Raw genomic sequence first — 23,310 nt, forward strand, 5'->3', positions numbered from 1 at the left:
CTGTTCAGTTCTGTGAGCCACAATTTATGAGGATATTGCTAAGTCTGAAAATATCCAGACGAGTCCAAATCATAAGATGAGCTGAAAAAACCAGGAATGTTTGGCCTAAAGAAGAAAAGATTTTGAGGAGGAGCTAGAAAGGGAGCATTTAAGTGGAAGAGGGACAGGATATGATTTCTGTGTTTAAGTATTTGAAGAGCTTTAATATGGAAGAGGAGTATATTTAGTTTTCCTTGGCCCCAGAGGGAAGAATCAATAGCAATAGATGGAAAGTATAAGTTGCAAGTATAAGTTTCAAACAATTTGGGGTATACCTAGAAAAACTGTGCTTTGGAACACAATCCAAAAATCAATGATATGTGTTGCAGACCCCTCGTAGAACAGAGGTTCCTTGATGTCAAGGATGACTTTGTCTTTGTATCTCTACTATATTGCACATCGATGCTGCCAAATTTAAATAGAAAGAGATCTCTCTGTGGCTGCATGCTGACTTTGAAAACCAAAAATTATCACTCATCTATGTTGTATTTATAGTTTTACTCCCCCTAGGTCAAGTCTAATACTTCTATTGTACATCACAGCCATTTAATAAACATTTCTGAAACTGAATAGAATGTAAGGATAAGAAACTCACATCAATTATTTTCAGTGGAGCTGGATAAAGACCTTTGGTTTGTTTCTGTACCTTCTCTTCAACTTTTCTGTAGATCAGTTGCCTCACAAATGGAAAACTCATGGCATATGATGTCATCTCTACAAGGCAAAATGTTTTCAGATATTGACTGGGAAGAAACAAACTTTGTAGTTTTTTTCTGGAACCTTTACTATGTGATAAAGTTCTCTTAGTTCAAAACAACTTTTTAAAAAATTCAAGCAATACTTCAGTTTACATGTAACCTTAAAGTAAATTATGTAAGACACATAATGTGACTCTAAAATAAAATTTGCATCTCCCCTAAATCTGTGTTTCTACTAGTAGAAGTGAAAACTATTCCTCAAAAGACTTCACTAATTACTACTGCACACATTTTTTTTTAATGCTAAAATAGCAGCTGCTCATATTCAAGGCCCAGACTAGCAGTTCTGATTCTGCTTCTCATGGAGTCTTTAACTGAATGTGAGGGTTGCAAAATACTGATAATTATAATTACCAGTAAATGTTTGATTTGTATTACAATTTTATGTACTTATGTACCTGGAGTCATGTAAAAATTTCCTGGGTGAAAAGGAGTGGCAAGTGAAAAGAATTTAAAAAGCCTTCCTCTAACAGACATACTCACTATCAATCAGTCCCTTTTCCTTCTTCCAAGAGATCTGCTTATCAGCCAGTTCTTTTGCAAAGTTAATTGCTATTTCTTCTAGGTATTCAACAGTTCTTTCTTCTGGTAGTTTCAAACCTGGTCCTGAAAATATTGACATAAAAGTTAAATGTAACCAATACATGCAGAAGAATGACAGATCAGGTTTCTAAAGAACTATTTTTAGCAATCTTATTAGGAGCTTATCCAGATGACAAAACCTCAGGTCATTTATCAGATTTGTCCATAGTATATGTTGTTTAAGTCAAATCTCCCATCTTCCCCCCTTTTAGGTAGGAGTGAAACAACTCTTACAGAAAGAGGATCCAAAAAAGTTATATGGACTTCTGAAATGTTAAAACAAAATAGAAATATGAAGCGTCCAAATCCAATTACACCAACCAGGTAAAGTTCAAGCTATTCAACTTGATTGATAATCAATGCCCTATATATTGTGGCTTTATTCAGCTCATCTTTCCAGATTTATCTATTCTCTTCTACATAGTCTATGCTACATATAAAAAAGTCTCTGTTATCGTACACCTGTGACCTCTCGCCATTCTTTGTTCATAACTGTTATTTCTGGAATACATTCCCTCTTCTACCTTTGCAGTTAATTCCTAACCATCCTTTTAAAGCAAATCACTGAAAAATGATAATGAAATACTCTTTTCTTCTCTTAGTAGAGATGTAGGAGAATACGGAATACAGAGTTTAGTATATATTATTAGACAATTACTGTGTCAGATGGTTTTATTTAGTGTTTTTGACACTACCAAGACAGAATTATAAGGAGCAACCTGAAGAATCCTAAAACACAACAGCTTGAGTTCACTTGGTGAAAAGACCAAATAGCCTCAGATGCATCTATATATTGAGAACACAACTATGTTATAGCACAGTACAATAAATGATATTCCAACGACAACCTCTGATTTTTTAATTAGGAAGGTAGAAGAGTATGCAATATATTTTTGAAAGATTTTCAATCAAAATGATTAAAATAATTCTGAGCTTAAAGGACTACGTTCCATACCAGGGAAATAAACTTGCTCTCCCTTGAGGGGTCTAGATGGAGTTTTCATGCAATAGTCCCTTACTATTAACAAAAGGAAAGATTCCCTGGGTCAGAGAACACTAATAGAGGGCTTGCTCCTGGACTTGCTGACAATTAAGTACATAAAGTACATCTTTGGGATAATCTGAACTCTTACCTAGAGGTTCCACCAACTGATCAACCAGACCCATTTTCTTTGCTCTATCTGCACGAATGTTTCTTCCAGTCAGCATCATGTCAAATGCAGCAGGAATTCCAACCTAACAAAACAAGTAAAGAGTCAGGGAGCACAGGTAAGCAATGTCTACAATCATATTTTGAAAAGAAACTGCTGCTTGCCATTTAATCAATTTTATATTGCTCACAGAGCAGAAAATATGATAGTCTCAATTTTTAGATATACTGTTTTGACATACCAGTTGTTCCCAATAGTCCATGTGTCCCTGTATTATAAAAAGGTTGTTGTTTAGTCACTTTAGTCATGCCTGATTCTTCATGACCCCAACTTGAGGTTTTCATAGTAAAGATAGATATTGGAATGGTTTGTCATGTCTTTCTCTAGCTCATTTTATAGATAACTGAGGCAAAAAAGAGTTAAGTGACTTGCCTAGAGTCATACCTGGGCCAGGTATGTGCCTGGGGCCAGATCAGTTTTCCTGAGTTTAGGCCCAGCACCACCTATCTGCCCTACTATAAAAAAGGCAAACAGAAATAAATAATGAAGAATATTTTTGCACTTAAATACCTGTTAACAGAGAGAATATATGCTTTAACAATTTGGAACAACACTTTCCACTGTATTCAACCTATGTTATACTAACAAGTAGTTAATTTTTTAAAATTCTTCTGGGGATATGAATTGGAGCAAACTACTTTTTTCAGCTCTTAATTTAAAACATAGTAAGTCAATAAATGGAAATTCAGAATGACTAAAACACTGTCTAAAATATCAGTAATGGGAATTCAGCTCTCCTTTTTCAACTTGTAAGACTGAAGTTTACACCTTTTTAAATCTAAATATATGGTCCCCCTCTATGATGATTCCCAATGGAGAACATTCTGGAAGATAAGACAGTAGTCTAGATAACAGAAGCAAGATAAAATTCACTAACACATTTCAGACCAGAGATCCATTACAAGGGATGCCTATTAGAAAACATTCCAATGGCAACTTGTTATTTTATGTACAAAAATTTAATCTGCTACCATAATATAGCAAAAATGACACTAAAATGTCACTGAAATCTGATTAATTGTAATAGATGGATGAAAATACATAGATGGTGAAATACACTTCTTCTTGGTAGAGAGGTTCGGCACTATATGTATGGTAAGGAATGCTGTATATGCTATCACGTGGTCATTTTGTCAGTTGGTTCTGCTTTTTGTGGTTGTTGTTGTTATAAAGGAGAGTTTTAGGAAGCACATTTGTTGGAACTATAGGGTAAAAACAGAATCAGAAGTCACTAAACTCCAATTTATAGCTCACTTGGTTGAAATGTACCTCTTTGGTATAGAAGTACTAGCTATATAATTTCTGATTAGCAATTTATTATTCTCCATGTTAGCAGACATTATACCAGAATGCTCATAGATCAGACATTTAAATCTCCAGCTTTTTATTTGGTTTCTTTCTTTAAAATTTTGGAATGTGGCCTTAGTCACTCTTTTGTATATACAACCTCCACAGTAGCTTGAGCTTCCTGACAATAGACCTCCTTTTCACTTGCCACCTTCAGGGATGATTCCCAGATGGGAACATTTATCACCTGGCTTACTCTGCAACTCTAGCTGCAAACCACCCACCTCCATCTCACTACCAAGGCCCAACTTTAAATAGCCTGTAGAACACACCAATCATAACAAACTTAGAGACAAACTTTTTATTATAAAATAATATCTGAAGATTGAATTATGTCACAATAGTGTAAAATGTATTTAGGTTAGACATCATTAGGAATAATTCATCCATATTTACCCAGGGAAGCTTTCAAAATTTTCAAAAATTTCTATCAGGAATTCAGAAAGGTTTGGAGAGACTTACATGAACTGATGCTGAGTGAAATGAGCAGAATCAGAAGATTGCTGTACACTTCAACAACAATACTGTATGAGGATGTATTCTGATGGAAGTGGATATCTTCAACATAAAGAAGATCCAACTCCCAGCTGATCAATGATGGACAGAAACAACTACACCCAGAGAAGGAACACTGGGAATTGAATGTAAACTGTCTACTGGGAATTGAATGTACTGTCTGTCTACCCAGGTTACTTATACCTTCGGAATCCAATACTTAACGTGCAACAAGAAAATTGGATTTACACACATATATTGTATCTAGGTTATACTGTAACACATGTAAAATGTATGGGATTGCCTGTTATCTAGGGGAGGGAGGGAGGGGAAAATTTGGAAAAATGAATACCAAGGATAATGTTATAAAAAATTACTCATGCATATATACTGTCAAAAATTTATAATTACAAAAATTAATAAAAAAATTTCTATCAGAACATGACTTCTTCATAGGGGAAACTAAAGTATAAAAGGTCAAATTAGGTATATGGCTTCTCTTGTACATGACTATAGTTTGGGAGGATCTTAACTTACCATCTTTGGGAGCCTTTGAGTGCCTCCTGCTCCTGGCAATAAACCCAGTAACACTTCAGGGGTCCCCAATATTGTCTTTTTGTCTTTTGTTGCTATTCTGAATTGACACGCAATGGCAAGCTTCAAATACAAGGAAGAAAAGAGTTAGAAAATATATCAGCACTCAGAACAGATAGGGCTCTCAAAAGTCCTTGAGGAACATGCCAACATAACCAAGTCTAGGTTTTTTAGCCTGGTATTCGAGGCTTTCTAAAATAGATCTTTCAAACCCACTATCACTCCTACATTATTGAAACGTAAGATACTTCTACTTGAAATTATTACATATGGGGGCAGAGAGGTGGCGCAGTGAATAGAGCCCCAGCCTTGAATTTAGGAGGACCTGAGTTCAAATCTGGTCTCAGACACTTAACACTTCCTGGCTGTGTGACCCTGGGCAAGTCACTTAACCCCAGCCTCCAAAAAAAAAAAAAATATTACATACGCAGGTTACTCATTGCTCAAATATTGTTAATAGCTGATTTTGCCCATGCTGTGCCACCTGCCTGGAATACCCTGCTTATTCTTTTGAGGCTAGCCAGATCCCCTATTCAAGGGCCTTACTTATTCCCTGAATGATTCTTTTCTATTTAAGCCCTTAGTGGACTCTTCCCTCATCTTAATTCCATTAGTATTTATTATATTCACTAGTCATATATGACTTACTCAAATACTTCCTTGTTACTTCAATTAAATGGTAAGGTCTTTAAGGCCACAGATGTCATATCTCAATATCCCTAACTAAGCATTATACTATACACAGAGTAAGTGGTCACAGAATTTATTAAATTATGGAATCTTAGAACTACAAGAGATCTTAAGAGACAATTTAGCCCAATGCCTTTATTTACTGATGAAATAATTGAAACCCAAAGAACTTAAATAATTTGTCCAAGGTTATATAATGAATTAGTAGCAAAGATAGAATATAAAAACTAAACAAGTGATTCTCCCTCCCATTCAGCTTTGCTCCAGTACTTGTATACTTAAAACCCAAGTAGCTTTAAAAGACTTAGCAGAGTAAGTATATGTTGCCAGTAGATCTCATCCTCCCTCTATTGTTTTATAAAGTTTTATTAACTTTGGTATAAAATTGTACCTCAAGTCCTCCTCCCAGACAGGACCCACTGATGGCAGCCACAACAGGCTTTGGAGACTTCTCAAGTTTCTCGAACATTTTTTGACCCTCTTGTGATAATTGTGTTACTTCCTTAGCAGTCTTACAAGCAGCTATCATGCTGTAGTGTATAAGAAAGTGTGAAAATGAAACCATTGCCTCCTCTATTCCTTTTATCTTTATTAACATATACCACATCCACATACCATGACTTAAGATGATAAACAATGGGAATAAACATTGGAAATTTTTTAGAAAGCTAGGCCCACTAATACAATGCCTCCTAGAAAGCAATTGGGAATACTAAGAAACTGTTTAAAATGTTGATAGCCTTTGACCTAGATATCTAACAACTATCTTAAAAATGTCAAAGACAGAAATATCAATAGATACCAAAATATTCATAGCAGTACTTTTTGTGGTAACAAAGAATGGACCAAAGCAAATTTGATAAGGTAATGTCTAAATAAACTGTGGTATATGAATTTAATGGAATATTACTGTGCAATGAATATGAAGCACACAGAGAAGCATAGGAAAATTTATATGAACTGATGGAAAAGAAATAAACGGGACCAGGAAAGCAACAACAAAATGACAACAATGTAAATGGAACAAACAGTTGAAATTACAAGCTCCGAAATTACAATGACCAAAGTTGGGCTCAAAAAAGACTCATGGGAATGAATGTGTCTCCCATTCTTTGTGGAGGTGTATGTATAGAGCACTGCATGGCAAACTTTTGAAATGTTGGTTTGCTCTTGGGAAATATTTTTCCTCTTTTAAATTATTTGTTACTTTTCTGTTTCATGGTTATAAGCAGTCTGCAACATATGACAAATAAGCAACTGAAGAACAGGAACAAAAGTTGTCACCAAGGAATTGTATGTTAGAAAGAGAAGATATGTGAATTACATGGAAAGAGGATGAGGTGACAGGTCAGAGTATTCTACTGGTATTCTCATAATGTCAACAGAAAAGAAGGAAGTCCCCTAAATGAAGAAGATTCATAGCTGAACAGACCTTTGGAGGTCAATTTATGGGAAGACATTGGCAAGAATTATGTAGGCCAGACAGGCATGGATAGATTGTAATCTGTACCATTAGAGGGAACATTAAATCATAGATTCATTTGAGTATTTTTTTATTTAATATTATAAGAAATTGTTCTTTGGGAGTGGAACTTCCTGTATAAAAGGAAACGCATGTGATGTAAAATCAAGAAATAAATAAAAATGTATTTTAAGAAAAAAAATCTTAGTTTTCTCTTTACTCTTATTTAGAATAATATCTATATGGTCTGTCTGTCTGTCTGTCTGTCTGTCTCTCTCTCACATACACACACCCCTCCATGCTTCACTTGCTAAAATGACACTTACCTGATATCAGCACCAGCAATAAAGCAGCCTGGCTTTGAAGAGATAATGACAACACTTTTGATTCTATCACTAGACCATATTTCATTCATCACTTGTATAAAGTCTGATTGCAGCTCTTTATTCAAAGTGTTTACCTGCCAAGTAATAATAATGAATAAAATTAACAATAACAAATAGACAACATTTATATGTTTTCTGGTTATTAAAATCATGAGATAATGTAGGCATTATTATCTCTATTTTTTAATAGATGGAAAAATAATCCCAGAAAGGGTAAGTGATCTATCCATGGCGACAAATTCTGCTACATAAATAGAATTTTAAAAATTCCAATTCCAATATAGATGCCTCAGATCTAACAAGATTAATTCAAGAAGAGATAACATTTTAATGACAAGAAAGGCAAAGAAAAAAACCACCATATATCTTGGGAAAGGGACACAGAATGCTGCTTAGTTTATACCTTTTTTAAAAAAGGCAATATTAATTCTCTCTGCCATTAATCAAAAAAGGAATCGAGGATTATATTTAAGGGCTCAGTTTATGAGGTAGTAGAAATCAAGACATACTCTAAGGCCAAAAAGAAGAGGGCAATTTGTGGGTAACTGAAAACTAATGGGTAACTATTGTTTTACTTTATTGCATATATCTACTGTCTTAATTCAATATCTTGTATTGTCTACTACTCTGCCAAATATCAGAAACACTAAGCATTTGAATCAACTATCCTTTTTAGAAGGCTAAATTACTGCAACATATTTTGTTGGAGTTTGAGGTAGGGAAAATTCTAGTTGGTAGAAAACAATTCATTAACAGCGAATCTATGATGTATTACTGTATTCTTTAGAAATATATGAGGGCTGGGCACATTTAACCCAACTTGATTAGTACAAATGATATATTATGTTAAGGCTATAACATTTCTAACCATCTTTAGGAAAGTAATATGCTTTCAATTTCTTTTAGTCATTCTTCCTGGGAAGAGCTGGTAAGTATTTTAAGCAATTCAGACTAAAAACAATTCATTTTCCTCTTCTCCCTTGTATCAGAAAGTTGGTCTTAAGTATCTCTGAAATTAAACTAATACTTAAAGTTAGATGGAAGGAATGAAAAGACAAGATTTCTGTTTCTGATTCTGCTCTCCTTGGGCAGCCTGTCAAAACTCAATATAGATTAACCTTCAAGATTTTATCTATTCATTATGAGATGTAATTACTATCAGGGTATAGATAATTTTCTGTGATACTTCTTTACAGTGTAAAAGGCCAAGGCAATTTAAAAACATACCACAAATGATGAAAAGCATAGGATTCTAAATAAAACAGAATAAATTTTTTTAAAAAAGAAAGAAAAGCATAGGATTCTTAAACAACACATTAAATAAATACCTTTGAATTGGGTGAGTTAATTCGCACAACTGCTACATTTTCTTTGACTGCATAGTTAACATGGGTTCTAGCTAAAAGCAAATGAAAGATTTATTGGTAAATAATATTATTACTTTGCCAATTTAAAAAATGTGAAGTATTTTAATCAAGGCTATAAACTTACTTAACACAGAAGAGGACTGGGAAAAGTTCCGGCAGCTATAACCTATTGAAAACAAAATATCAATATAAAACCCTTTGAAAAAATCAAGGGAAAAAATTTTCTGGGTTTACAAATAGTAGCTAGTAGGTAAATCAAAGGTATATAGATAGAAGGTACACTAAAAATAATGTTATATTAACTTTATAGCTATATCTACTGGTAAATCTTATGAGTTTGTAGTTGAAAAGAATATGTTAATCTTTTCATATCAAAGCTGTTTGGTCTTGAGCCAGTAATCGCTCACAACAAAAAATAAGTATTTTGACTATCCTAAAGTCATGTGTTTTTCTATTCATGAGATGTGAAAGGTTATTTCAAATAGCAATATGACTATAATTACACAAAACATTGCATACCTCAATTAAAATTTGTTTTACTGTATATTTTCAAATTAAAATTCAAATTAAATAAAAAATAAATTCAAAGTAGCACAAATCTTAAAATAAGACCTTAAACTTAAAACAATTACAACTTGATAATCATACCAATGTTCACAAAACACTAACATCAATTTTCAGGACCCCAATTTATTCTCTGAATATATATCTTTGTGGTCTTTTAAAAAATATGATTGTGGTCAATGTAACTTCTTTTGATTTTCTTTCACACTTCCCATCTCTTTCTATTCTTCCTATCTGCTATTTTAATAATAGTATAATAGTATTCTATGATGTTAACATACCATTATTTACAATTCTCATTTAATGGAATAGTTTCTAGTTTTTTGTTATGATGAATAAAGCAGCCAAATTTCTTAAATTAGATGTAAAAACAATTTTCAACATTTTTTAAATGGGGGTTCCAAACCCCCATTCTTTTCCTGTTCTCTGAGACAGTAAACAATCTCATATTTATCAGATATATGCCATTATATAAAACTTAATTCCATATTAGTAATTTTGTAGAAGAAAACTTGAGGAAAAAAAGTTGAAATAGTATAATCTGCATTCAAACTCCATATTATGGGGCATAGCATTTTTGATCTTGAGTTCCATAGAATTGTCTTGGATAACTGCAATGTTGAGAACAGCCAAGTTATCCATCAAACAATATTGTTGTGTACAATGTTCTCTCTTGATTCTGCTCACTTCATTCTGCATCAGTCTATAGGTCTATACACAGTAGTTTCTGATAATCTGCCCCCCCCCATTTTGTTATTTTATGCTTTTTTCTTTTTTAATCCATCTTTCACCATTATTTCTGTATGTTACCTTTTCATTCTTATATATTCTTAAAAAGAAATCTATCAAATGGTAGTTATTTTGTTTTTAATTCTATATGTCTTTCTTTTAGTTTTTTTTGCTATTTAATTATTTAAATTTTATTTAATTAATAACTTAAATAGTAATTTACCAAATTACTATTTATTTGTGCTTCCTTTGGTTGTTGTCTTTATTAATCTTTCTTGTATTTCTGTTGCCCTAGGGTGTTTGCAAAACAAACAATATGCTTATGTTTGTTTTTATTTTTTGTAGGAATTCTTCAACTATTCTTTTATAAAAATGTATCTTTTCCCTTCAGGTTCAGTTTTTCAGACTGTAACTGAGTTTCATTTTAAGTACCTCTATTCTTCAAAACATATTATTCCATTACTTTCTTTATTTCTTATGAGTATAGAATTGTCACCTTTTACTTGAATTTCCTTTCATTTATATCTGAAGATCCTTCAAATCATTTGCAAATTTTTTTTATCATTGGAGTTGCTGAATATAAATACTATGTATCTTAGAATTTGCAATATAATTTTTTTTCCTTCTTGAGGTAATCTGTATAACTTTTTTTCAGTGTTCAGAAGTCCTAAATAATTTTCTTACATTATTTTTTTTTTGCATCATGATATTCAGGTTATTTGAATTATCTATTCTTCTGAGAGATCTATGATACTTAAATTGTTTCCACAAATTTGTTTGGAATGAGTAAGTTTTATTTGTGTAGAAATCATGTAATTTTTTTAAATTAGAATTTTTAAAAATTATTGCTTTTTTACTTTTTTTCTTCCAGACTGTCCTTTATTTCTGAGTATTTATATCATTAATCAGTTCTCTCTTTTGTTTCATGAAGAGAACATTGTCAATTTAAATTTTTCTATTTTCGAATTCTGCTATGTGGGCCTTAAATTTCACTTAAAAAATTCTTATTTCTCTCTTGAGCCATTCTTTGACTCATGAGGTTCAAACTTATTTATTCCTTCTTTAATCTCTATATTGTTAACTGAATTAAAGTTTTAAGGTACTTATTGTGGCTCCATGCTTTCTTTGGGATTTATAATATTCTCTACTTCTTCGAGTGTTCGTTTATTTTCTTTGTCTTGTACTCATTTATATGTCCAAGAGGCTAGCTTCCTTTCTGTTATTAATATTTCTCCAGTTAATTTATCTGCATTCAAGATTTTAAACTGTTTTTTCTTTCTCTGAGATCTTTAGTAATTTCCCCCCATATTGTTCACTTTCTATCTCTTTCCCTTTTGGTACTAGATCTCTGGAGGGCTGGAGCTAAGATGCAGTTGTCTCAGCTTCATTCCATTATGAGAAATTTATTTTTTTCGTTGTTCAGGATCTTACCCAAGAAATTGCTAGGGGAGGAAAAGAAATGGTTCTAGTTACATGCCAATCCCCTTTCCTTTAGGAGTGGAATATCTCACACACATTGGCCCCTGCCCCAGTATCTTCTGTTTTTTACTTCTCTGGCTGACAGAGGCTGCACAGCTCACATGCTTCTCCTTTTCCTATACTTCAGTCTTCTGTACAGAGGGAGGGACGTGGAGAAAGAACTGAATTCTGTTGTTTGTTACTAAAGAATAGTGGGATGAGGCATATGCTGGTAAAAACTACAGAAGACTGGGTAAAACTTTAATAACTTGTTGAGTCCTGTGTTTTTATTTACCTGATATAAATTAAACTCTATTCCAGCCTTTCATTTTGTTGTTTTGTGATTTTTAAATACATTTTTATTGATCTCATTTTTTTACATCACTACAATTTCTTCTTCCCTAAAAACCATCCCACCTAACAATTTTTTTTTAAAAAAAGAGAAAAAAGTCAGGAAAACCAATCAATAAATTTTAAAAGTCTGAAAATATATGCAAGAAGTACAAGTAATTTCAATGTATATATCAAGAAGAAATTGATGGTTTTAAAAAATTCATTCTCTTATTCTTTTTACTGGACTATTTAAGCCCATTCTCAAGTAAAGTTATAGGCATTATATTTATCTGTCTTTTTTTAATTCTCAAGTACTGCCTTAAAAAAAATCTTCCCTTTAAGTTTTATTCCTGGGATTAGTTTTATTTGAAATATTTTAGCACTAATTCATTCCCATAGGATCTTTCCCTTTTCTCATTTCTGTTTACATAATCCCTCGTTGTTGGTTTTTTAATTTAAAATTCCTTTCTCTTTGTTTTTAATTATCTATTTCTATTCTTTTGTCCCTTTCTCTCCTGAGCTAAGAGTTTAATTAAAAATCTTCAATCCTTTCTATAAAGAAAATGCTGGATCTGAAGATGGGAAGACTTTGATTCAAATCCAACCTCAGACTTTAAGTGAAAGTCATTTAAATTTCTGTTTGTCTCAGTTTCCTCAACTATAAAATGAGATTAATAATAGCATCTACTCCCTAGAGTTGTTATGAAGACCAAATGAAATAATATTTGTAAATTACTTAGCACAGTGCCTGGCACATATATGGTGTTTCTCCTTTTTCTTCAATTAATTTTTTTAAATTTTACTTTTAGTGAATTTTTTTCCCTCTCTCTCTCTAGATCACAGTATTTTTTTTAATGACATTTTTTTCTAAGTTTTTTTTTTATTCTTTCTCTTAGTTCTTTCTCTTCTTTTTCAGTCTATTGTGACTTTCACAAAATCTGAGATTTGGGACTGAAAGGAACATTGGAGGCCAAATCTAACCTCCTTATTTTCCCATTAAGGACATTGGAGCTTAAGAGCTTAAATGACTTGCCCAGAATTAGTAAGTTTCTGAGACAAGATTTGAACTTAGGTCTTCGTGAATCCAAGTCCAAATCTAGCATGCTACCAATTTGTCACCTAACTACCTATTTTTAAAATTTTAAACTAGACCTTTATTTGTTCCTTAATCTCTTAGGGGATTAAGAATTTTTAAGTAATGGGTTAAGCTCCCTCTTCTAATCAATTTCTGTTATTACCTTCAGATCTTTCCCAGTTTTCTCTTTTTTCCCTGCTGTGCTTTATTCTTAGATATATTAATCAATGAGGAAATTATACTGTGTCCCAAATATTGAGGCTCAGACCTATTCCCTGACCTTACTAAGATCAAGTTTGCTCCCAAAGGCTAGCCATCTCATTTCTGACTCCATTTCCTCTCAACTATTCTGGGTACAGCTACTTCTAGGAACTCATACATGACCCTTCTCTAAGGTTGGCTGTGTGTGTGACTTCACAGGCCCTCTATAAGCCCACTGCAGACAGCAGTCACTCTCTTTAACCTGGTGCTCTTTAACCTGGCTCCCTAGCCTGGGGTAGCCAAGCCAAGCCAAGCCGATGGATAGATGGTGTTCACTACCAAACTTCTTACCTCTCTCGGTTATCCATTGGCTTGGCTTGGCTTGGCTTGGCTTGGCTTGGCTACCCCAGGCTAGGGAGCCAGGTTAAAGAGAGCGACTTGCTGTCTGCAGGGGGCTTATAAAGGGCCTGTGAGGTCACACACACAGCCAACCAGCGAGAGAGCCGGCACCCATTACGAACCTATCTCAATATGTCCAGGATCCTACCCACAGGGCAGTCCTATATCTACAGACAATACTTCTGGGCTACTCAAATCTGTTGCGCTGTGCCCGCCCATTTAAAGGGCCCTTACAATTCCCTTCTCTTGTTTTGTGGAAATTGCATCCTTACACCCTCATCTCATGGTCCCTTGGGCTCAGTCCTTCCCCTGTCACCTCCCTCCTTCATGTCAAGGAACAACTACTCGAGTCATCATAGTCCAAACATGAATTTTTAAGATTGTGTTCTTGTTTCCCTTGGAGACATTAACACTTCAAATCAAGAATGTCCAAAATCAAGCTTATCTGTTCCCCAAATGTTAATTCTGATTTTATGATTTCTCAGGTGGCAATTACCCTAAGTAATAATACTGCCATGTATGAAATCCTAGGTTTATCTTTGAGTCTTTTCTTATATCAAGTAACTTACCAGTTTCATCCCAACATTTTTTAATGTTCTCTCCTTTCTAAGTACTACTTCCCTAGCAGAAGCTTCTATAACCAGCTGGCAACAATCTCCTAATATGTATCCTCACCCTTTTAGCTACTTCAATCAACAAACCAACAAGCATTTATTAATCTATTATCACAGCTAGGTATTATGATAGGCTCTGGGGAGACAAAGAGAAAAGTGAAACAGTTCTAGTACTCAAGAATCTTATATTTTATTAGAAGAAACATGCATATATAGTTTTTAAATATTCAATTTTAAGTTCCAAATTCTCTCCAAGATATCCCCCTACAGACTGAGAATTCAAGACAGACAAAATCTGGAGAGGCTAAGCCAAAATGTCATAAAAAAGCATCAAGTTCCTGAGCTCTCTCCATTTTCCCTTGGAACAATTTTAAATTAGATCTCAAAATAAATTCTAAAGCAACAGAACCCACAAAGTGACCAGGTGAAACATTTTTCCAGCCCAAAATAATTTAATAGGACTGTAGGAAAGAACTGTCTCACTTGCATAAAAGGGGCAAGCCAATAGGAAGTTCCCAGCACCAACACGGATCTACAATTGATGCCAGTGGCACAATATGCCAGCTCTGAGACCTCCAATTCCCAGAGCAGCAGGTAGATGACTTGGTCTGGCAGGCCATGGCACAAAAAGCCAGTAACTAGATCCCTGATTCTCTGCACTACAAGTTTGGGATAGTGTCCCAGAAACAGAACTCAACTTCAAGTCACAAAATAAGCTGGAAAAGGAACAAACAAAATCATAAAAAATTACTATGGCCATAGCGAAGATCAAAACACAAACTCAGAAAAGGACAATGATGGCAAAATATCTATGGGTGAAGCATCAAGAAAAAAAATTAACTGGTCTCAAGCTCAAAAAGTCCTACTGGGAGAGCTCAAAAAAGGATTTAAAAAATCAAATAAGAGAACTAGAAGACTGTAAAAGAAGAGTTATACAAGAGAATTCTAAAAGAAAAGTCAGCAGTTTGAAAAAAGGAAGCACAAAAAAATGGAAAGAGGAAAAATAAAGTAGAATTAGCTAAATGGAAAGAGAATTACAAAGGCTAATTGAAGAAAAAAAATTCTTAAAAATTAGAACTGGGAGACAGCTAGGGGGCGCAGTGGATAGAACACCAGTCCTGAAGTCAGGAGGACCTGAGTTCAAATCTGTTCTCAGACATTAACACTTTCTAGTTGTGTGACCCTGGGCAAATCACTTAACCTTAATTGCCTCAGCAAAAAAAAAAAAAAAAAAGAATTAGAACTGGGCAAGTGGAAGTTAGTGACACTATGAGAAATCAAGACTCAATCAAACAAAATTTTTTAAAAGTTAAAAAAAAAAAAAAAAAAGAAGGAATACCTCATTGGAAAAACAATTCACCTAAAACAGATGCAGGAGAGAGAATTTAAGAGTTATTGGATTATCTAAAAGCCATGATAAAAAAAAAAAAAGGAGCTTGTTCAGAATTTTTCTATAAATTATCAAGGAAAACTGTCGAATCTGGCCTGCAGGCTGTAGTTTGAGAACCCCTGGCTTAGAATATGATATTCCAAGAGGGCAAAAGAGCTAGTAGCATTAGAGCCAAGAATTAAGAACCCAGCAAAATTGAGCACAATTTTTCAGGGAGAAAATGAACATTCACTGAAATGGAGGACTTTCAAATATTCCAGATGAGAGGAATCATTACTTTTATACTCTTCCCCTCTCCCACACTCCAAGCTTCCTGAGAGGTTTGGAGAGGAGGATCCTGGATATGGAGGCAGAAGCTATAGTCCTCTGCCCTCCACTGATACCTCTGCTGTGTGTTCCCATTAATGCTACTCAAGCCTCCATTATTCCTGCTTCTGCTGAGCATGCAGACTTCTTTGTGCCCCTTCTAGTACTACTGTTTGGGGAGCTGAGAGATTATGCTGCAGCCATATATCCTGCAGAAAGTACCCCAGAATATGCAGTCTCAGCATCTTGGACTAGTTGTCTGATGGTTCTGTGCATTCTTTCCTATGTTGAGGAGGAGCTGTCTATCGCCAAGGGCAATAGTGGGAGTTGGGGTGGGCGTAAATGTTGGGCAGTATGCCTGGCCAATCTTACATCCCTGCTATTCAACTGAGGCAACAACCAAGTACAACATGTGCTGAAGCATTTTCTACTTGAATATAGCCTTTCTTTGATTATTTGGGGCATAAACCTAGTAATGAAATTGCTGTGATAAAGGATAAGCACAGATAAGCAGCTTTTTGAACAGAGTTCCAAACTGTTTTCCAGAATGTTTGGAATAGTAGATTCTTCAAAAGCATATTAGTGTACAAATCCCATATACCTTCCAGCATTTACCCTTATCTGTTTTCTTAATCTGGTGGATGTGAGGTGGTACCTCAGAGTTATTTTAATTTGCATTTCTCTAATTGTTAGTGCTTTAGAGTATGATCTTCATATGACAATTGATAACAGAAAAGGTCTGTGGCACTAGGGTGGAAGTCCAGCATGCAGTTCTGGTGCAGGCTGTGCCAGTGCAACTGTAGCCTAGACTCAACATCAACCTCAGTCCCATACTAACAAAGCAGGGACAGACCTAGAGACCTCTGAATCAGCACCAGCAAAAAAAAAAGTCTGTGGCAACAAGGTAGGGGTCCAGCGCACAACCCCAGTACAGGCTGGGCCAGTGAAGCCCCGGTGCCAGTGTCAGCATAGCAGGAGTTCTGAATTAGCAGAAGCACTGGGGGCTTCTAGATCGCTCAGCCCAGAATCACAAAAGACGATTTGGAAGGTTAGCAGAAAAGTTTTGTCAGTTAAGGTGAGAGGGCCTTGGGAAACCAGCAAACTAAAAGTGGGAGTGGGCTATGGTGGCAGCCACAGCTTCCAGGGCCCCGGCACACAAGAGGTCGCTTTACTAGCACTGAAGAAAGCCTCTGGCTTTAGCACACTAGCTCTGACATTGGGGCAGGGGACACTCCTAACAACTCCAGGACAGAAAAGAGGACATGTGGCCATGTTAAAGACCATGCTTAGGTAAAGGGGCACATCAATTCTCCAAGAGCCTCCACAGCTGTGAATCATAAATTTTAAGGCGTTGCAAAGCAGCCTTCTCAGATGTTCTTTATGGACTGGGAATGAAAAAAATTGGAGGCAGAGGGAAGAGGAGAGAGGTCAGAGGTCTTCACATGAAGAGATCCATTCTACAGGTCTGAGTTAGTGGGCAGCAGCCACTGGCAGGTGGCTCCCATATCACAACATGGTCAGATCCCTGGAAGGAGCTCTGAAAACAGCTGTGCAAAATCCCTGAAACTTGGGACAATGCACCCCCCACCCTGGAAACAAAGCCCTACTTTAACAAAGAGTTAAAAGCTGAGTAATAGGCTATGAAAGTGAGCAGACAACAGAAAAGGTTTCTGACCATAGATAGTTACTATGGTAACCAAGAAGATCAAAACACACTCAAGAAAACAAAGTGAAAATTCCTACATCAAAAGTCCCCAAGAAAAATAATTAGTCTCAGGTTATGAAAGAGCTCAAAAGGGATTTTGAAAATCAAGTAAGAGATTGAAGAAAAATTAGGAAGAGAATTGAGTGATGCAAAAGGAAACAGAAAAAGCTAATGAGAAGAAGGCCTTAAAAAGCCAAATTTGACCAAATGAAAAAGGTTACAAAAGCTCACTAAGGAAAATAATTCCTTAAAAATTACAATTGAGCAAATGGAAGCTAATGACTTTATGAGAAATCAAGATACAATAAAGCAAAATCAAAAAGATGAAAAAATAGAAAAAATGTGAAATATATCATCAGAATAACAACTGACCTGGAAAATATCCAGGAAGGTAATTTTGAAATTATTGGTCTACCTGAAAGTCATAATCAAAAAAAGAGCCTGGATATCATCTTTCAATAAGTTATCAAAGAAAACTATCCTGATATCCTAGAATCAGAGGGTAAAAAAAAAAAATTTTAAAAATTCACTGATCACCTCCAGAAAGAGATCCCTTTTAAAATGAAAATTCCCAGGAATATTATACCCAAATTCTGGAATTCTCTGGTCAAGGAACAAATATTGCAAGCATCCAGAAAGAAATAATTCAAGTATAGTGGAGTGGTGCACCATCAGGATAACACAAAATTAAGCAGCTTCTATATTGAAGAATGAAGGGGCTTGGAATATGATGTTCTGGAGAGCAAGGAAGCTAAGATTACAAGCAAGAATCACCTACCCAGCAAAACTGAATATAAATATAAAAAGATGAAAATTCACTCAAATAGAGGATTTTAAAGCAATAGAAAATCTGATTTTCAAACACAGGACTCCGGAGAAGCATAAGGAGGTAATTAGAAAAGTAATATAATAAGGGATTTAATAAGATTACCTGTTTGCATTCATAAATAGGAGGAAGATATTTATAATTCATTAAAACTTTCTCAATATCACAGTTATGAAGAATATTTATAGACAGAGGGCACAGGTATGAGTTGAATATGAAGGAATAATATCTTAAAAATTAAATTAATGGGTGAAAGAGGAATACACTGGGAGAAAGGGGAAGGGAAAAGTGGAACGGTGTAAATTATCTGCCACAAAAAGAGTTAAGAAAAAGCTTTTACAGTGGAGAAGAGGGGAATGAGAGGTAAAATGAAAGAAATGTACCTTCTTCAGAATTAGCTCTAAGAAAAAAAAAATACACACACAATTATGTATGGATACAGAAATCTATCTTACTCTGCAGGAAGCGGAGATCCAAGAAGGGTGACAGAAGAGAGGGCATGTTGGAGGAGGAAATTATCAGTAGTAAAGCACTTTTAAGGATGGTCAGGGTAAAAGAGAGTGAGAGAAAAGAATAAACAAGAGAAATACAATTGGCCAAGTAAATGGGAAAAAAAAAATTTAAGCTAGTTTCTCTGATAAGATCTCATTTCTCAAACATAGAGAGAACTAAGTCAATTAAAAAAAAAAAAAAAAAAGAGCCATGCTCCAAATGGCAAATGTTCAAAAGATATGACCTATACCCAAAAGGCTATAAATTTACCCATATACTTTGACCTTACAATATCATTACTAGGCATGAATCCCAAAAGAGTTTTTTTTTTTTTTTTTTTTTTTTTTTTTTTTTTTTTTTTGCTGAGGCACATTGAGTTAAGTGACTTGCCCAGGGTCACATAGCTAGGAAGAATTAAGTGTCTGAGGTCATAGTTGAACTCAGGTCCTCCTGACTTCAGGACTGGTGCTCTCTCCACTGCGCCACCTACCTGTCCCTCAAAAGAGATTTTTAAAAAAGGAAAAGACCTATATGTACAAAAATATTTATAGCAGCTCTAAGGACAAAAAAATGGAAATTAGGGGGATGCCCATCAATTGAAAAATGGCTGAATAAATTATGGTTATGAAATATTGTTCTATGAGCAATGAGAAGGATGCGCTCAGAAAAAACCTGGGAAGTCCTCCACGAATTCAAGCAAAGTAAAATGTACAATATATAATAATAATAATTATATAATAATAATTAATTATATAATAATAATAATAGCAGTGTTGTGGGAAGATCAGCTGTGAATGACTGCTATTCTCAGCAGTAAAATGAAGTATTTACAAAGAAAAATGCTATCCACACCTAGAGAAAGAACTGATTTTTGTCTGAATACATACTTTTTTGTTTTTAATTTTCATAAGCCATAACTTATTCATCCATTTCCCAATTCATGGGCACCTACTCATTTTCTTTGTTACCTCAAAAAGAGCTGCTATAAACATTTTTGCATATGCATACGCATATTTTCCTTTATGATTTTCTTGAGATACAGACCCAGCACTCTATCTATGAAAAATTAATATTTATCTGGGTATTTAGATATCTATTTTTACAAATGCTTTGTGATTATGTTCATATAATTCCTGTGTTGTGTTTTGGTAGGTAAGCTCTCAAGCATTTCATACTGTGTTGTCATTTTAAGTGGAATTTCTCGATATTTTTCTACTAGGTTTGGTTTTTTTTTTTAAATATACAGAAATGATACCCTGTAACTTTCCTGAAGATAATTGTTTCCATTAGATTTTTAGTTGCTCTCTAGGTACACCTAAGTAACTTTCATTAATACCTGCAAAAAATAGGTTTCTTTATTGCTTATGCTTATTCTTTTAGTTTATTTTTCTTGCCTTGCTATAACTAACATTTGTAGTATAATATTGAATAATTGTGATGATGGACATACTTGTTTTACTTCTATCTTACCAAAAAGAATTCTGGTTTATCCCAGGTACAGATAATGTTTGTTCTTGGTTTCAGATAGATACTGCTCATTTTAAGGAAATGTATTCCTCTTTCTAGTGTAACAGGATTGAGTGTTGCATTTTGCCAAAAGCCTTTTCTTAATCTATTGAAATAAGCAGCATGATTTTTGTTGTTTTTGTTACTGACAGAGCCAATTATATTAATAGTTTTCCTAACATTGAATCAGTCCTGCCTTCCTGGTATAAATCCAGCACAGTCATAACATATGATCTTGTGATATGTTATCATAATCTTTTATCTTAATATTTTACTTGAAAATTTTGTATCAATATTCATTAGGGAAAGTGGGTCAATACTTTTCTTTCTCTGCTTTGGCTCTCTCTAATTTAGGTATCCATGTTATATCTGTGTCATAGAAAGAACTTGAAAGGATTCTTTTTAACAAATTTTTTTGCTGAGGCAAATGGATTAAAGTGACTTGGCCAGGGTCACACACATAGGAAGTGTTAAGTGTCTGAGGCCAGATCTGAACTCAGGTCCTCCTGACTTCAGGATTGGTATTCTATCCATTGCACCTCCTAGCTGTCCCTAGGACTCTTTAACCATTTTTTCAAACCACTTATAGAGCACTGGAAATAACTGCTCTTTAAATGTTTGGTAGAATTAATCATAAATCCACTTAATCCTGATCTTTTTTTTTTCTTAGTGAACTCATTTGTGATTCAATTTCTTTTCAATTTCAATCAGTTTTATTGGCATGTAGTTGGGCAAAAAGAGCTCCTAACAACTGCTTTTATTTTCTCTTCATTAGTTATAAATTTTTAACTTTTGATACTGGTCATTTGGTTTCTCCTCTTTCTTTAAAAAAAAAAACAAACTGGTTTATTTCTCTCAAAGATATATATATTTGTTTATGCAAAGTAAACATAAAAGTAATTTTTGGAGGGGTGTATATATGTCATGGAAAGCTTAAAGTGAGGGTCTTGAAAGAGACTGGGTATATCTAGGTATGGAGAATGAAAGAGGCCATTTCAGGCCTTGATTGGGAATGGGGAAGAGGGAATAAGAAAATTTATGCTGAAACATGGAGGTATGAAATGAAATATCATGTAAGAACAGAAAAGTGGCCAGTTTGTCTCTGAGATATAAAGAAGCATAATATAGGTACAGGAAAAGTAAATTGGAGGCAAGGTGAAAAGAGCTTAAATGTCGAGGAAAAGAGCTTATTTTTAATTGAGGAAAATAAGTAGCTACTATAATTTACTGAGTAAGGGAATTTTCCCTTTGGAAAAAAATCACTTCTGCAGCAATATGAAGAATGAATTAGTGTAAGAAAAATTGAAGGCAAGAAGACCAATTATTATAATAGTCCATATAAGAGGTGATAAAGGCCTGAGCTAAGAGGATTAACAAGTAGTTAGAAAGGGACTAATTAAAGAATAGATGTGGAGGTAGACATAAGATTTAGCAACCAACAGAACATATTGGATGATAGAGCATGAAGAATTAAGGAAGACTTGAGAGGTTTGGGCATGGATGACTGGAAGGACAGTGGTGCTCGTGACAGTAACAGAAAAGTTTGAAAGAAGTTTTGAAAGAAGTTTGAGGGATTGAATGTTTTGACATGTTGAGGTTGGGATAGTTAGAAATGTCCAAAAGACAGCTGGTGATATAGGACTAGAACTTAGAAAAGAGTAGGATTGGCTATATAGCTCTAGGATTAGTCTTCATAGAGATAATGAAACCTATGGGAGTTGAAGAGATCACCAAGTGGGAGTCTAGAGAAAGAAGGACAAAAGGCCTAGGATACAGCCTTGGCGCTTACCCACAGTTAAGGGGTTGACAATGATGATAATTTGACAAAAGAGATAGAGATGGACTAACAGGACAAGAGTCAGGCAGAGTAGCATGACAAAAATCCAGAGGAGAGGGTATCCAGACAGTCAATAAGGCCAAATATTGCGAAGTCAAGAAAGATAAGGATTGGGAAGAGGCTCTTGGATTTGGCCATTAAGAGATCACTGTTAACTTTCAAAAAAACTATTTAGTTAAATGGTGGCTGTGGGAAGCCAGATTTACAAAGTGTTGAGAAGTGAGAGGAGAGAAGAATCTAGAATGTAGTTAAAGAGAAAACACAACTTTCTTGAGGATAACTTGAGGAGATAGGATAGTGCTTATTTGTTGAAAAGCAGCAATAAAGGTACCAGCAGATAGAGAGTAAAGATCAAAGAAGGAATGATTATAATGGCAATTTGTTAGAGAAGACTCAGGGAAATGAGATTATGGATAAATGTAGAATCAGTTGGCCTGGCTGAGAAGAACGACTTAGTCATCAGAAATTGGAGTAAAGAGAAGATAATGATTTTAAGGAGTTGTGACATGGCGAGAAAGGGAAGAACTTCTAGCAAATGGCTTTCATTTTCTCATTAAAGCCAGCTTAATTGCACAACTTCTTCAGCTCTGTTCAGAGGCATGTGAACAGGCTTGAAGGAGGTGGAGAAGAAAAGTAATCCAGGAGGAAATTTTGGTAAGGTGTAGCTCTTCATGGCAAAAGGTAAGAAAGGAATTCAAGGATAAAACCCAGTAGGCAGTTAATTGCTTAACTAATAGAGGAAAGTGAAGTCAGAACAGAGGTGATAACCTGGAAGACATGTGCGCGGATTTGTGGCAGCTCTTTTTATAGTGGCAAGAAACCAGAAACTGAGTGAATCATCAGTTGGAAAATGGCTGAATAAGTTATGGTATATGAATGCTATAGAATATTATTGTTCTGTAAGAAAATTTCATAGAGGCCTGGAGAGACTTACATGAACTGAT

At 34.6% G+C, this 23,310-nt stretch overlaps 1 protein-coding gene across 2 annotated transcripts in view; it reads right to left on the bottom strand.

Moving 5' to 3' along the window:
* Positions 1-23,310, bottom strand: part of HADHA (hydroxyacyl-CoA dehydrogenase trifunctional multienzyme complex subunit alpha) — a 59,758-nt gene that overhangs the window by 27,989 nt on the left and 8,459 nt on the right. The window contains exons 2-9 of one of the 2 annotated variants that reach the window (XM_074300102.1): positions 9,056-9,097; positions 8,893-8,963; positions 7,505-7,638; positions 6,108-6,246; positions 4,970-5,089; positions 2,513-2,615; positions 1,281-1,403; positions 635-753 (exon numbers count right to left, since the gene is read on the bottom strand). In XM_074300102.1, the coding sequence (XP_074156203.1) occupies positions 635-753; positions 1,281-1,403; positions 2,513-2,615; positions 4,970-5,089; positions 6,108-6,246; positions 7,505-7,638; positions 8,893-8,963; positions 9,056-9,097 (851 nt within the window). Of the gene's footprint in view, positions 1-634; positions 754-1,280; positions 1,404-2,512; positions 2,616-4,969; positions 5,090-6,107; positions 6,247-7,504; positions 7,639-8,892; positions 9,005-9,055; positions 9,098-23,310 lie in introns of both variants that reach the window. The other variant, XM_074300103.1, reaches the window with a different exon arrangement.

Source organism: Sminthopsis crassicaudata, chromosome 3, assembly GCF_048593235.1.
Source record: "Sminthopsis crassicaudata isolate SCR6 chromosome 3, ASM4859323v1, whole genome shotgun sequence".
Lineage (NCBI taxonomy): Eukaryota > Metazoa > Chordata > Mammalia > Dasyuromorphia > Dasyuridae > Sminthopsis > Sminthopsis crassicaudata.